The 17,330-nt window shown below is 33.1% G+C and overlaps 1 protein-coding gene across 14 annotated transcripts in view; it reads left to right on the top strand.

The window, feature by feature from the left end:
• GPHN (gephyrin) overlaps positions 1–17,330 on the top strand; it is a 636,202-nt gene that overhangs the window by 304,302 nt on the left and 314,570 nt on the right. For all 14 annotated transcript variants that reach the window (XM_043556393.1, XM_043556386.1, XM_043556392.1 and 11 more), the window contains one exon: positions 9,984–10,076. In XM_043556393.1, the coding sequence (XP_043412328.1) occupies positions 9,984–10,076 (93 nt within the window). The remainder of the gene's footprint in view (positions 1–9,983; positions 10,077–17,330) is intronic.

Below are 17,330 nucleotides of genomic sequence, written 5' to 3' on the forward strand. Positions count from 1 at the left end.
GCTATTTTATGGTTCTTGGTGCAATTGTATTTGGGATTGATTCCTTGATACCTCTTTCTGTTGCTTTATTATTGGTGTATAGAAATGCATATAGGATGTTGATTTTATATCCTGGACTTTGCTGAATTCATCTATCAGGTCTAGCAGTTTTTTGGTGGAGTCTTTCAGATTTTCCACGTAGAGTATCTTGTCATCTGCAAGGAGTGAAAGTTTGACTTCTTCTTTGTCAATGTGGATGCCTTTTATTTCATTTTGTTGTCTTGATTGCTGAGGTTAGGACTTCCAACACTTTGTTTAACAACAGTGGTGAGAGTGGACATTCCTGTCATGTTCCTAATCTCAGGGGGAGTGTTCTCAATTTTTTTTCCATTGAGGATATTAGCTATGGGCCTTTCATTTATGGCTTTTATGATGTTTAAGTATGTTCCTTCTCTCCCGGCTTTCTTGAGGGTTTTTATTAAGAAAGGATGCGGTATTCTGTCAAATATTTTTTCTGCATCTTTGACAGGATCATATGGTTCTTATCCTTTCTTATATTAATGTGCTGTGTCACACTGATTGATTTGTGAATACTGAACTGGCCCTGCAGCCCAGGAATGAATCCCACTTGATCATGGTGAATAATTCTTTTCATATGCTATTGAATTTTATTTGCTCATATCTTGTTAAGAATTTTTGCACCCATGTTCATCAGGGATATTGGCCTGTAATTCTTCTTTTAGTGCAGTCTTTGGTTTGGGAATCAAGGTAATGGTGGCTTCATAGAATGAGTCCAGAAGGTTTCCTTTCATTTCTATTTTTTGGAACAGCTGTAGAAAGATAGGTATTAACTCTACTTTAAATGTCTGGTGGAGGGGCGCCTGGGTGGCTTAGTCGGTTAAACATCCAACTTTGGCTCAGAACCAACTTCAGCTCAGGTCATGATATGATTCATGAGTTCGAGCCCCGCATTGGGCTCTGTGCTGACAACTCAGAGCCTGCAGCCTGCTTCGGATTCTGTGATCTCCCCAAATTCGCATACATGCACCTCTGTCCCACCAAGCTGTCTGTCTCTACCTGTGAAGATCTGTCACTCCGCAGGTTGATTTCCTAGGTGTTCTAAGTGTTCTGACCTCAATACAGCTGTGTTTGAGGGATGAAGGAAATCCCAGTCCACCTACATCTCCACCATCTTCACTCCTCCGCTCACTGGTCTTTAAAGCATATAAGATCCTGTATTAGGAAATTTATTCACTCCCCTAACCAAATAATTTAGTGCTTTTGTTTGATTTATTCACTGTTGGTGGTTTTCATCTCTCTTTTTTCTTACTGGTACTATTCATGTCATTGAGAGTTCCTTTCCTATGCTGTCTTCTCACAGTAAGAGAACGTCAGAGGAATGATGGAAAAAAATACATAGTTTTCAAGTATAATAAATTTTGTATTAGTACAGGTTTTCTCTCTACTACATTTCTGAACATTTAGTCCATGCCCCTCCTTTTTTTTTCACCCACAACTTATGATTACCCATTGTATAATGTGGAATCATAATTTTCCTAATGACATTAGGACAATTTGATTTCTAGTTCTTGGCCCTCTTTGAAAAGATAGTTTAAGCCTACCTGTATTTTTGCTATTTTTTGCTGCCTATAAATAGATCAATGTTCTATTGTTTCTCTTACTAATTATTACGTAATAATTTATACAAAAATATTGGCTAAAATTCCACCAGAATACTATACTTTCTTTAACCTTACAAAAATGAATTTCCTCTGTTTTTTTACTAATAGACATTAAAATTACATTGTAACACCTTAAGGATTTTTTTCCACTAATATTCTAACAAAAAACTGAACCACAGTGACAGTTATTACTGAGTCACTGTAAATCAGACCTTTTATATTCCACAAAGCACTAAATATCAATGAATGCAACTATTTCCAGATGGTTTTTGTTAAGGAGATTTTTAAGTAGAATTAAATTAATTATACAGTATATGTTATCCACGCCTAATTATTTATCTGGTTTAACTCAGCCTGGAATAAAATGTTCAAAGATAAAGCCATATCATATACAAAATTTCATCAGAATTATATTACCGATGTTTGAGAGAAGGTGATAGAATTATGACAGAAATCTTTCTATTTCCTTTTCATTGTATAATTTCAACATGAAGATATATGCTCACATCACATTCTCACACTGGTATATACAGAAGCTGGTAATAAATACTATGGTTTGACCAATATCTTTGCTTCCTTAAGAAGTTTCATAATGTGCATGAATGTACACATGTGTGCATACAAACAGACATTTATTTTTTAAGTTTTTATTCTGTACCCAGAATGACAGTAGATGCTTTTCATGTTCTTGTTTACGTTATTGTTTTTAACAGTGACCCAAGTTTCAAAGAGTTTTAGTATCTTGCCTATGGAACCAAAGGTAGTTAGTCGACTGGAACTGGAAGAACAGGCACCCAGGTCTGTCTTGCCCCAATCTTGTTCCCTTTCTGTTACCTCTTCTTCTACCCCAGTGCCTCACAGCTAGAAAATTTATAGAGGTAAACGTTGTTGTTTATAGATGAGAAAAACTAAAAGCAGAGTAAATATCAGTAGGGTTTTCAAATTAAAATATGCAGACTGTTGTGTAGACTTAGAATTCATTATAGTGAGCTTACTCATGACGTGTTGTCGAAATGAAAAAAAAAACAAGTTAAAAATACCTGTGTGTGCATTGTGCATCTCTGTAAATGCATGTGTGTTTATTTATTTATAGAAATTTGTATGAAAGGATGATTGACATAAATTTAAAATGGGCTATCTCTGCTAAATTTTTAATGACTTTCAATTCATTATACCTTTTATGTTGATTGAGTTATTTTTGTCTTTTTAATAAGCATGTTTTTTAGAATTATAAAAAAAAATCACAAAGAATATTCTCATGTGGGGCCAAAAAATTAAAAATGGAATAAAAAATAGGAATAGGTTGAAATATAAAACACTTTTTTCACCAAATATCATTTCTAGAACCTACTTTACAATTATAAAACAGATGATACATTTAATCAAATTTCTTTCACATAGCCACTCATTTTGTTTTCATATTGCCTATTCTACAACAGTGAGTAGAATGGCTTTAAATGCCAAACTCATAGAGGTGGTACTAAATTTTATTGATAAATAAAATACCTAGTGCTTTAAAGGGAAGCTCTAGTCCAGTATAGCTCAGTAGCTCCTATCGAAAGACTCATCTGTTATCACAAATAGCAGTTATAAACTCTGAACTAAACAAAAAATAACCATCTGAAAATACTGGGTAGCAACCAAATGCAAGAAGATTCTGTCATTTGGAAGAAGGCTCTTGTTGAATACGCCATATGTATAACTTTTATCCTGACAGTAGGTCCCAGTTTCGCGTATTTGGCAGCTAAAACCTACAAGCTTACTGGCTAGAAGAACAGAGTTTGGGACAAGCACAGATGCTTTAAACTGATGGAGGGGTGGGGATGTCCTGGAAGGGAGAGAGCCAAAAAGAAGATCTTCAAATTCTATAAATAAGCCCCTTAGGTCTCTGGCTGACCTCTGAACCATGATAGTGCTGGGTAAACTACAAACACTGCAATTGGGTCTAAAGGAACTTAATTGAATTTTGAATTGCCATCACTGTAGAGCAGACAGAGATTGCAGTTGAGTCTACCCAAGTCATCTGCTTACTAAAATAAAAACAAATCAACATTCCTCAAAGCAATATAACAAAACCTAGAGTTTCTTCAACATATCATTCAGCATGTCCAGAACACAGTCCAGAATTATTTAACACATAAAGAAACAAAATGTGATCCATTCTCAAAAAAGATAATCAACTGACACGAACCCCAAGATGGCCCAGTTATTTCAATTAACAACAATTTTTAAAGCAGCTCTATAATCAGGCTCAAGGAGTAAAGTAAAATATGCTTGTAATGAATGAAGAGATATAAAATCTTTGCAGAAAAAATAGAAACAAAAAGAACCAAGTGAAAATTGTAGAACTGAAAAATACAATTGCTTTAAAGAGTTTTGAAAGTACCTTTTTATCTTTAATTTCAGGGTCCCACATGAACCAGTTTAAGATTAATGACAGTGCAATCATGTAATAAATGTATAGTTATTAAATAAAACTTTAAAGCATGTTGGATTAGCTTTTAAACCAGTAAGATTCATGCCTAGTTATTTGTGTTTGGAAAGTTTTGGTATTGTTTATTAGTGGAACTATACTGTAGGAATTATATGTAGAATAAAGGGAAAATGAAAATATTAATAATTCTTATTCAAAAAATAATCTTTGGGTACAGGATAGTGACAATACTAATGGTAATGTACTGTTTTTCCTTGGCAAATTTCTTAAGAAAGGTTATTGATTTAGAATTAATAATGGACAGTAGAATAGCTAGTTTTGGAGTTCAAAGCTCCCATTCCTCCATAGAAACACTGTGAAACAAACAGAAATTGTTAAAACCAACTTTTTCAGCACTCCATTTCAGAAAATAAAGTTTTATAATAACCAAGCCAACCCTGAATTAAGAATATTGATTTGTTTGGGGTGATAAAAGTTTTCAAAAATAGATAGTGGTGCCAATTGCACTATATTGTGAATGTAATGTGTAATGTCACTGAACTGTACGCTTAAAAATGGTTAAGATACAAGTTTTAGTATATAACTTTTTTACCATGATAAACATTTTTTGAAAAAAAAATGCATGATGTACTGGTAAATGTTACAACATGTATGAAACTTGAAAACATTATGCTAAGTAAAAGAAGCCAGTTACAAAAGACCATATATTGTATGAATTCAGTTTTGTGAATATCTAGAATAGGCAAATCCACAGAGACAGAAAGTAAATTTGTGGTTTCCTGGGCCCTCTCAGAGGTGTAGTGACTGCTAATATTTACCAGGTTTCTAATATTGCATTTCTTACATTTGGTGGATTCCTGAGGATTCCTATCAGAGTCATAGTCATAGTGTGCTTGATTTATTATTCTATGGCTTTAATTAGTTATTCCCAATTCTTCAGAGGTCCAGTCAATCTTAGACCAAGCTTTATGTCAGTAGAGCCATCACCATTTATTCAGGTCACCTATTATATTAATCACTGAAGAATATCAATATGCATAAAATTTGGCTCTTAAGTTCAGGGAAGGCCTTAGGGAAAATAGAATAAAAAGGCCAAAAGAGTATTCTTCAATCCATTTAGCTCTGTATATCATTTAATTGTTCTGTTTTACAGAATCTTCCCTTTTAAAATATTTCAATTTTTGGCCTCTCAGAGTTAGTGATAAAAGGAGTACCATGAACCCTGACTCTACTTGGGTCTTCTAAGGTGATTAAAGTGGTGGAAAAGCTCACACTTAGGCCACTGTAACTCTGGCATAAATAATGTTGAGAAAATAACAAAAGAAACCATTTATTTACCAGTTACTATGTGTTAAGTACTCTGCCAAGTGTTTAATTTGCACCAGTGAGATTCCATCAATAGGAGCAAATCCTTGGTATTCTGTGAAGGAATTGAGTTTAGGTCCTCATCACAATACGTTGTTCGCATGCTATTGTGATGAGTACAAAATGTGGACCTGAGTTACCTTCATTCAGAACAATATACTAGAGATACTTAAGCACAAAATAATTATTTTTGAATAAGTAGGCATGTGATGTAGTTACATCTACTTATTTCTATTTATTTCAAAAGTGAGAGGATTAATATATTGTTATCTAGTAAAGCTGAGAAAATTGTATTGATTAAAAGCATTTATGAAGTACAGAAAAAGCATTATCTGGAATAATAGTAATCTGCTATTCAAAACCATTTGACACAATAACTGGAGGATCTTTGCATTAATTCAGGTAAACAATAAATAGAACTCCAATCATTCACATTCTCTAAAATAACTTTATAAGCAGTACACACATTATTTGAATAATATAGTATTTGATATTTAAATGAATAGAATTAAACTGAAATTGGTCTAAAGATTAAGCTGTCAGTCCACTTGAGTAAAAGAGAAGCCCTGTTTCTCAGGAGGAAAATTATAAAATTAGCCTGAAAAGGCATTCTGGGTTGACACTTTTAGTGGTGTGAGAATAACAAAAAGTAACTTGAAATGCAACAAAATCCTGATTTGGGGATCTTCTCTAGATAGGAAGTGTTCTAAGGATTATATAAACATGACATGTATATTTTAAGAATATATGTTATAAATACATATAATGTTTATATAAATGCAAATATAAAGTAAGAATGTATGAAAAATAATGCATGGATACTCCTTGGATGAAAACACCTATTTACCTTGTGTCTACAATCCCCAGATATCCCAGGAACCCTTATACTTCTCATTTAAGTAATCACTTGCCAAGTGTGTTACTCTAGTAAATGATAACTATTGTTTGAGTTTGTTTTTTGAAGGTTTTGGTGAAAGTTTCAGCTACATTAACAAATATTTGGGAAATAGGTTGATATTGTCTTAATGGAAAAAAGTAGGTTTGGGGGGAAGGTTTTAAAGAAATCTATTTTTAGAATGCTAATTTTAAAGTGATTTGGAGTAGATTCTCAAAGCCAGAAAGGACCAGAGAGGGAGATTTCTAGTTCAGATAACATAATTGAAGATGAGATAACAGACAAGGAATGGGAGAATCTGCCTAGAAAAATAAATGAGAAGTTAAGCTAATTTAGTAGACAATTTTGGGGAAAAGACATGAAAGAAGATCTTAGGAAAATTTTCCTAAAATATAAAAGCATGCTTAAGTTAAGATACTTAGATAACTTAAAACTGCTTGCATTATGTTATTTTGTTCATGGAAATGGTATTTCTGTCATTTATGAAAACTAATAACTGCACACTTAAAAACTAGGAAACAATATCCCTATCCATTTGAAAATGTTCCCTTAGAAAAGTTTTAGTGGATTTTTGAACACATTTGTTAAATATATTTTAATTTTCTTTGATGTTTATTTAATTTTGAGAGAAGACAGAACTCAAGCGGGGGAGGGGCAGAGAGAGAGGGTGAGACGCAGAATCTGAAGCAGGCTCCATGCTCTGAGCTGTCAGCACAGAGCCCAATGTGAGGCTCAAACTCAAGATCTGTGAGATCATGACCTGAGCTGAAGTCAGACGCTTAACCAACAGAGCCACACAGTCGCCCCAAAACAAAAGCTATTTTAAATATTATGTCATCTTTAAATATCTTTTTGTGTGGCATGCTGAATATTTTTTAGCATAACATTCAGAATTTGCTTTACGTATACAGATACATGATCAGAATTTTGGAGATCACTTTTATAGAGGAGGAGGCATGTAAACAAGTAAATTTCAGTAAAGTATGAAAAGTGCTATCCCAAAGGGATGCCTGGTAATACACACAAGGAATAAATTGTCTGGAGGAGTCAGTGGAGATTACTGACATGTCCTAAAGCTGTGTCTCATTAAGTGTAGATAGGAATTTCTTAGGTGGTTATATCAGATTCTTTAATAAACCAAAGAAAATATGACATTTCTCAAATGGTTTTATATTGATGAGCTCTACTTAATTCAGTGATTCGTGTTTACATCAATAAATAGAGAAAAGAAAAAATATCTATTGTAATAGATGAGTATGAGACTCTAGGTAGATGTCCGAATGGTGGCTCTATTACTGTCCCATTTTTCTCTTTTGGGGGTTCTCTAGTCTTGGGCAAGAGAAAAATATTGCTTAAAATCTCTGTAATGATGGTTTTCATTCTGGTCACAGTGAAGAAAATGTTATATATTCATAAATACCTGTAATATCTGTAAAACAGTTTTCTTAAGATGATCATACCTCCTTCATAGCACTAACCATGATATGTTGATGTGCCGTATTAATTTGTTCATACCTCTGCAATCTTTGACATCAAGGCCATTTGTCTTACATTTTTTTTCATTCTCACATTTTCCTGGCACATACTAGGCATTGGTATGTTTCTTAAACTGAATGATTAAAATTGAGTCTTCATGGCAATTTATTTAAACCTAATTCACATCAGGTTTACTTTCAAAGCTGTTGTGAAGATTCTTGTAAAGTTATGACTAATAAAATACAATAAAATATAAATTGAAAACAGCAGGAGGATGCAAAGATGCTAACTAGGAAAGTAATTTTATATGTACTATATTGTTCCATTGAAACCAACACAAGACTTTGTGTCTTACAACAATGATTTATTATTTCTCACAAATCTGTGGGTTTGCTGGGCTTAGCAGAGTGTATCTTTTTCTGGTCTTACTTGGGGGTCATTCATGTGGCTGAAATAATTGGTCGACTCAACTGAGGCTCACTTAGGTGTCTCACTCAGATGGCCTCACTCGGGGGTCTGGGCCCTTGGTGCTTTCTATTCTGCTAAGCTTTCTCTCTACATGTTTTCTCTTCATTCCATTATTTAGACTGGACTTCCTTTCATGGTAAGAGAAGTTTACCAAAAGAGTGAAGGTAGAGGATTTGAGGCCTTTTGAGACCTAACCTTCAGAACTCATATACCATAATTTCTGCCCTGATCAGAGGTACAAGTCTGGCCCAGATGCAGAATTGGTGAAAATAGACTCTACCTCTTGACAGGAGGATTTATAAAGAATATGTGGTTATATTTAACCTACCACAGTATAGAATATGCATAGTTGTTGAGTATAAAACTTATTTCTGAGCTGGCTGAAAATTGAGGAAAAAATGAGACATTAAGGTGCTGGCTATCTAAATAAAGAACAAATACCAGAAAGTTCAATTTGTAAAATCCTTTTATTTTTTAATAATACATACAGATTTTAAAGAATTCGAAAATTCAAAAGAAAATAAAAAGGAATTAAAATGTACTTCACATCTATCCAGAAATAACCATTATTAAAGTTGTAAAACATTTCATCTATCTATGCCTATGTTATAGATAGAAGAATGGATAGATGTTTAACTGAAAGTGAAAGAAATAGCTATGCAAAACCAGGATAGTACTCTCAAGCTAATACAGAGGCATTTTATTTCATTTAAATAGAAAAAAAAGTGAATGTCAGAGCATAAGAGATACTACATGCTAAAGAGAGATCTTTCTCTAACGTTTAAAAATAAGGAAAATTATTAATAAGTTACAGTCCTGTTTTTTACCCTTTTTAAATTTTTTTTAACTTTTTTAATGTTTATTTTGAGAGAGAGACAGAGAGTAAGCAGGGGAGGGACAGAGAAGGGGGGAGACACAGAATCCAAAGTAGGCTCCCGGCTCTGAGCTGCCAGCACAGAGCCCAACGCAGGGCTTGACCCCACAAACTGTCAGATTGTGACCTGGGCCCAAAGTTGGACACTTAACTGACTGAGCCACCCAGGCACCCCTACTCTCTTTTTAAACCTTAGACACAGTTGGTTGAGCCACTGCTCAGAAAGATCAGGATATTAGCACTATTATATTACCTATCCTCTTCATATCTCCAAGTGTCTGGTTATTATATAGTTATAAAAACAAAATCTTGATCGAACAATATCCAACCTTCACACCAAAATTATTTCACAAACCATTGCAGATGTGTGGAAAGAAAGATAAAGTTATTCCAGACTATCAGATCTGGACAGACTTAAACAGAGAAAAATGGAAAAATCAAAAAACCAGAGTCCATTTATAATCTTTATTGGAATGCTCTGTTTTTCCCTCTGAGATTTTATCAAATATCCAACATTAGACTTTTTTATAAGCTCTTAATTTCTGATATTTCCTGTGTTTCATTTTTTATTCATTTATTTTAAAATTTTGATGCTTCCCTTATTTTTATACTGCATAAAATAAATACAGAAATAGCAATGTGTTTTGATCAATAGTAAATATGTTCCATGAATTGTGCTTCAGAATTTCATGTTGATTGCTGAGATAAATGTGTGTTTCTTCACTGGTATATAAAGTATTTGAGTATGTGGATGTTTTGAGTGGGCAGGTAAGTTCTTCTTCATGTGACAATACTATTGTTTTCTTCCAGGAAACCCTGATAGATTGGTGTGATGAAAAGGAACTTAATTTGATATTAACAACTGGAGGAACAGGGTTTGCACCACGAGATGTCACTCCAGAGGTGAGATAGTCTGTGCCTTTCTTTTTTCAAGGAGTAGGCTATTCATTTTATTTTTCATCTTTTTTACTATGTTTTATATTACTTTTATAATGTTGCTAGGCAGAACAGAAGACTTGTGGTTCTAAGAATGTAAAAACTGTTCTGTGGAAGCATTGTTATATAAAAAATGTTTTTTGACTACTTTTCTTTGGACTTATACTAGACATGATATAAAATGAGGAAGATTGAACTGGTCCAGAAAGTAATTTTGCATTTGTTCAGTGGACTGTGATACAAACTGAACTTCAGACATATTGCCAAAGGAGGTGATAGCAGAACTCTGATTCTTAGCATGGCATCTGGTCTAATGTGTTTTGTTAATGTAATTCAAAATGTATCTTATATCTCTGTTCTTCAGATACCCTTGTCATTGGTCTCAAAGCACAGGAAATTGTGATAGAATACATATACCAAATTTATAGTACTTTTGAAGAGAAAGGGTTACATATTCCATAATTTTAATATGAATTTAAATGCAGAATTTAATAAGCCAAAGCAGAATTAATATCTAGGCTTTATGCCACAAGAATCACCTTAAACCTTTGCATAAGTAGAAAAATTAAGGGAGAAAATGAAGAGTAGGCAGTGCTCAGTGATACAGGAGAAAGAGTCTTTTTTCTTTTTAAGGAAGCCATAAACCTCAGAGTCATATGCAAACTTATATCACCACTTGTGATATTGTTTTCTTTACCTCCCAAAAAAATGTTTGCTGGCTGAATTTCAACTTAATATTAAGTACGTCCTTCTATTTTCAAACCAGAACACAATTTTATCTACTGTTTACTTAACAGCGAGATACTTTTACTCTGCATCTATTAAATATTTACTGTCGTTCTTACTCTACTGTAGTGGTTTTCAAACTTTAGCCTGCACCACAGTCAAGCTGAGGATTTATCAAAACAGATTATTGGACCCACCCACAGAGTTTCTGATTTAGTAAATCTGCAGTGGGTCCCAAGAATTTGTATTTCTAACAAGGTGATGCAGGTATTGCTGGTCTACAGACCATACTTTCATACTTTGAAAACCACTGTTCTAGGATATAAAAATGGACATTTTTTTAAACAAAGTGTAAAATATTTACTGTTCTTCTATGTAAAAATCGTGACAGAATTTTTTGGATATTATTCTAATTTTAGACTTATAAATAAAATGGTTTGCTTTTAAAGCAATCAGAATAGAGTTATATTGGGAAGTTGTTAATTTCAACTGCTCAGAAAAGAAATCATTCTTACATAATTAGTTTAGCTTCTGAATCTTATGGGGAAATGGTCCTTTGGCCAATTTTTACATTTCTTTTAAACTGTGAGACCAACTTAAAAAGTACAATTGAAGGGAAGCCATCCCCTATAGAGGTGTGTCTGTGTTTTGTTTGTAAGAAAATTGCATACATATGTGAAGACCTTGATTTTTGGAGTTTGTTGTGTTAAGTATATGAAGTAAATGGCCTTGGGTTTATATGTCCCTGTTTTTTGTGTGATGGTTTGAGATTTTCATACTATTTATTTTTATTACAGAAAAAAGTTACTATAGAATTTATATCAGATAACAACATTGTTTTAATTGGGAGGGAATGCTTTGCACACAAAGTTAAGTATTTTGTTTTCTGTGGAGTGTCAAGTTAATACCAAAATGCTAGGTTGAAAATGTAAACCTTTGAATTTTGGCTCTGTTACTAACAGGGTGACCATAGACTAATTACTGAACTACTCTGTGCCTCAGTTTCCTATAAAGTGAGGTAAACGAAAGTACCTACCTACTGGGAGCTGTGAGGATCCAGTGAGAACTATTTCTGGCATTTTAGTAAGTGCTGTATATGCAAGGATTAACTTATAAGGGTTAGTTTTTTTATTATTATTAGTTGCTACATAAACACTAAGTGGACAAATTTGGTAGTATTTTTTTGTATGTAACTACCAAAAGGACGAAAACAGTGTTATGGTAGATTTAAAGTGTATCGATGAAATCTTTATAATCTTGTTAAATTATTTTTTGAATTTTGATATAGTAAGCTTCATATTTTATCTTTCTCATCTTCATGTGAAATAGAGGTTTAAAATTCTACCATTTTAATATCTGTCTATCCCATCCATTTTTTTTAGTGCCATTAATTGACAAGAGTCTCTTTCCCTGACTTTGTATGTCTCATTATATCCGAAATTAAGAAACCTTTATCCTTAAATGAAGTCTTTTTTTTTTTTAACATTTATTTATTTTTGAGACAGAGAGAGAGCATGCACAGGGAGGGTCAGAGAAAGAGGGAGACACAGAATCTGAAACAGGCTCCAGGCTCTGAGCTGTCAGCACAGAGCCCGACGCGAGGCTCGAACCCACGGACCACGAGATCATGACCTGAGCCGAAGTCGGACGCTTAACCGACTGAGCCACCCAGGCGCCCCTTAAATGAAGTCTTTTAGTTAACTTAAAATCTTAGAGATGTTTTTTAAATATATTTTTTTAATATTTATTTATTTTGAGAGAGAGAGAGAGAGAGAGAGAGAGAGAGCATGTGCACACACATGCATGCGTGACCAGGAGAGGGGCTGAGAGAGAGGGAGAGAGACTCATAGCTGACAGCTGTCAGCACAGAACCCACATCAGGACTCAATCTCACAAACCGTCAGACCATTACCTGAGCTAAAATCAAGAGTCAGTTTCTTAACCAAGTGAGTCATCCAGGTGCCCCTTAGAGCACCTAAATTAAATTCTTATATGTGCCTATAACAACTACCTGTGTAGAGCTGTATTAGGGTGGTTTTTTTTTAATGAGTTAAAAACATACATAAATAAGGCTTTTTAATATCTTTTTTTTGAGAATAGGTAACTTGGCTGATTGTAGATATCTTGATTCTTAATAGGTTCACTTTACTACATATCTTTTTTACATATACATGGTATGATTATCTACAGCAAAGTCCTTAGAACTGTTATGCCTTTGAAAAATAAACAAACATGAAAGCAATGTAAGGCCAACCAGAAATAGTTCTACTGATTTCCCATTTTCTCTACACACTTTAATACTTGCCATTCTTCTGATATCTAAAATACAACACAGGGATATCTTCTAGGAATCCATAAATATAATTTGAGTTCTGTCATAATACAGTTATTTGTCTTTAACATGTCTTAGATAGTTGTGCCTGAAAAATGAAGTAACTATTTCTAGACTACATTTAACTATGTACAGTTTACAGTTGCAAAACTTTTTAAATAGTGAGAAGTTATAGAAAACACAAATATTAATTATTAAGGTAAAATAATAAAACTTCTCTATTAAGGTACTAATGTTTTATAGTCAGTAATTGACAATTGGCTTAATCTACAAACACAAAGGACAAATGCTTGTGGAATATGTGTGTTGTTAGGGAAAAAACTGGATTCCTCCAAAACTGGATAAATGAAATAAAGCAATCTAAACTTAGTGTCTATGGGTATGAACCCAAGAGAACATGAAAAGTTTATAGACTTGGGTTTCTTCCCAAGTATATTAAAAGAAAAGTGGAATAGCACGTTCAATAAAGTAGGTCCTGTTTCCTTTGTTCATATATAGAAATAAGAATTGATTTTCCTAAATTATGAGATTGTTTCTATTTTTAGGCCCTGTGGCTTAGAATATGATTCATCTGGGGGCGCCTGGGTGGCACAGTCGGTTAAGCGTCCGACTTCAGCCAGGTCACGATCTCGCGGCCCGTGAGTTCGAGCCCCGCGTCGGGCTCTGGGCTGATGGCTCAGAGCCTGGAGCCCGTTTCCAATTCTGTGTCTCCCTCTCTCTCTTCCCCTCCCCCGTTCATGCTCTGTCTCTCTCTGTCCCAAAAATAAATAAACGTTGAAAAAAAAATTAAAAAAAAAAAAAAAAAGAATATGATTCATCTGATATTTACATGCCGGCTGACCTGCTCCCTGCCTCTAATAAATATGAGATACTATCAAAGCTTATATATAATAGCATAATAATCTACTCCCTTCAACTTTTTAGACTTTTATTTTGATATGAAAATCTTCATTTTTTAAGAATAATTTTTATTTTCTCTGATCTGACAAAGGTTGGATAATCTGTTGGCATTGGTGAATGCTAGTAATTATAAAATTCCATAGAACTTAAGAATTCAGGGTTGCCCGGGTGACTTAGTCAGTTAAAGCATCAACCCTTGGTTTTGGCTCAGGTCATGATCTCACGGTTTGTGAGTTTCAGCCCCATGTTAGACTCTGCACTGGTAGCATGGAACCTGCTTGGGATTCTCTCCCTCACCCCCTCCCTCTCGCTCTCGCTCTCCTTCTCCTTCTCTCTCTCTGCCACCCCCCCACTTGTGAGCATGAGTACATGCTCTTCCCCCACTCACTAAATAAATAAACATTTTTTAAAAGAACATAAGAATTCATTGCTGTATAAAGTATTATCTCATCATGTCCCATTATCAGTTGAAAACAACTTATGTCCAAAATAGAAATTGTTATTTATTTTTATTTTTTTTATTGTTTTTTTGAAATTGTTATTTAAAGAATCTTAATACTTGTAAAAAGTATAATTAAGGACATATTACTGAGGTCAAGCCCTTTTTTACACATAAATTCTAGAAGAGAATAAAAGATCAAGAAGCATTAAAAAATGTGTATATATAATTAACAAGCAATTTCTGATGACATGTTATGGTAAATTAGAAAATGTTAAATTATTTAATATAATTTAAGTATATATAAATATATGTATTTAAACAGAAGCCCAGCATACATCTTAGTTCTCATTCATTCATCACTTTTTATTTTTAATCCTTAATATGTATGCATTGCCATACTTGCTGGGTGCTGGAGTTAAAAAATGAATAAGGCATGGTCCTTATTCTTAAAAATTCTAAATATGTTACAGGAGTCAGCAAATGAGGCATATAGGCCAAATCCAGCCTGCCTTTTTGTTTTGGTTTGATTTGGTTTGGTTTTTGTATGTGGCTTGTAAGCTAAGAATGGATTTTGTATTTTTAAATGGCTGAAAAAATCAAAAGGAGAATAGTGTTTTGTGGCACATGAAAATTATTTGAAGTTTAAGTTTCAGTGTCCTTTTTAAATGAGGTTTTTTTGGAACACAGCTACACTCATTCCTTTGTGTATTGCTTGTGGCTATAGCAGCAGAGTTAATATTTGCAAAGCCTGCAAAGCCTAAAATATTTACCATCTGACCTTTTGCAGAAAAAGTTTGTTGACCCCTGGTCTATTGGATGACAATGTCATCTTTACTCACATATTTTAGGGACTTTTTTAAAAATTGATTTTTATCTTTTTCTCTTTAGTAATCTGAAATGATACTGGGTTTCATTTTTTAAATGTTTAATTTTAGAAGGAGCAAAGAAAAATGCTTTTCTGCCATAATGAAGTATATTGCCACATTGTCTCAATATACAGTATAACATAAGTAAAAGATCCCTTATTCTAAAAATATATAAAATTTTGAACTTCTAAACTGATCAAAGTAATGGATTTATTATACATTAAATAAAATCTCATTCTTAAAAATTTTTCGAACTGTTGTTCTTAGCAGTACCTTCTAACAAGTGTCCTGATACAATTGGGCATGATGAAACAATCAAGCAAAAGGAGAAATAGCAAAAATTTCAGGAAACTATAAATTTTGATATAAGGGATATTCATTAAAAAGGATTCTTATGGCTCATTATGGAATTGAAGAAGCATCTGACAAAATGACCAATGCTGAAGGGAACAGAATACTGAAAATTTGGTACAAAGGATGTTTTTCTAGGAAAAGATTATGAATTCTAGAAGGCATATTCTGTGTATAGTCTATAGTATTTATATTTCTTTGGAACAAATTACTATCTAATCCTTTCTACAAATATTTTCCACTTAAGTTATTAGAAATTTTTTCACAAAAATCTCAAATCAATTTTTTTTTATTTTATAAAATTTGTTTTATAATCAATTTGTCAGAAATCATGTATTTCACCCATTTAGGTGTGAGTGTATTGTAAGCCAGGTATCATTTTATGCAGTCATTAGCCATTTTTCTTTCTTGATTATAATGCTTCAAAAATAACAATACTCTGTAAGTAAAATGAAGGAGACATCTTTGACCTGAGTTACTGACTACACATTAATGATTCTCAATTTGTGACTTGTGAAAATCAGTGAGAACTGACATTTAACAGCTTCATCTAAAACTTAACATCAGACATTTTGACAGAAAAATTCCTGTATTATACCAAAAAATATCCTATCTAATAATTTCTGTTTTCGAAAGAAAATTTAATCACTAACACAGGTTGATTAAATTATATCGTTTTCAAGTATATATGATACTCTTCAGGAAACATGGATTCTTTCCCTGGAAAAATATCATATACTGATATTCTAAAACTCTATGAATATTAGAGTTTATTTTGTAGTGCTATGATTGTTTTTTACTAAAATAAAATACCTGTCATATGTGCTAAAGCTAAATATAACCATATTGAACTAGGATTTTGAGTTTCTTAAAATTGTTCTGTATCAATAGGGTAACTGAACAATATGAAATTGATAAAGCAGAATATCAGAAACCCTTGCACTTGAAACATTTCAAACTAGATTGAATAAAATATATCACTCTTCTGTGGTCAGATATGGCTATAATTTATGCCATTTTAATCTCTTCCTTTAATTTTTATGAAATAGCCCAGGACATAAGAAATATGTTTCCATGTCTTTGTCTTAACATGTTGGGATACACTAACACCATAGAGTCAGATAGACCTGAATTTAAATCCCAACTCTACCACTGTGAAATTAAGGCAAATTAACATGGTCAAACTTCACTTTTTTCATTTACTAAATTAGCTAATGCCTACCTCTCAAGGTTGTTGTTTCTAGTGGTTGAGATAATAAAGGTAGCCAATAATAATAACTAATATTTGTATATAGCACTTACTATGTGTTAGCAGCTGTTTTAAGCAAATGTTAATTAATTTAGTCTTCAAAACAACCATACGAGGTATGTGGTTTACATCTATTTTATAGATGGAGAAACTGAGACACAGATCAATTAATTGACTTGTCCAGGGTTATCCAAACTAGTGACAATAATGCATGTAAAATGATCTAGTATAAAACCTGGCACCTTTGTAGATGTTTGGTAAATGTTTATTTTTTTCTTACCTTTTTCTTCCTCATTTAATTAATATTATCTATTACTTCCAATTAGATTTGACAGCCCCAAATATTTCTCCTACT

The sequence above is a fragment of the Prionailurus bengalensis genome, chromosome B3 (assembly GCF_016509475.1).
Source record: "Prionailurus bengalensis isolate Pbe53 chromosome B3, Fcat_Pben_1.1_paternal_pri, whole genome shotgun sequence".
In the NCBI taxonomy this organism is placed as follows: Eukaryota; Metazoa; Chordata; class Mammalia; order Carnivora; family Felidae; genus Prionailurus; species Prionailurus bengalensis.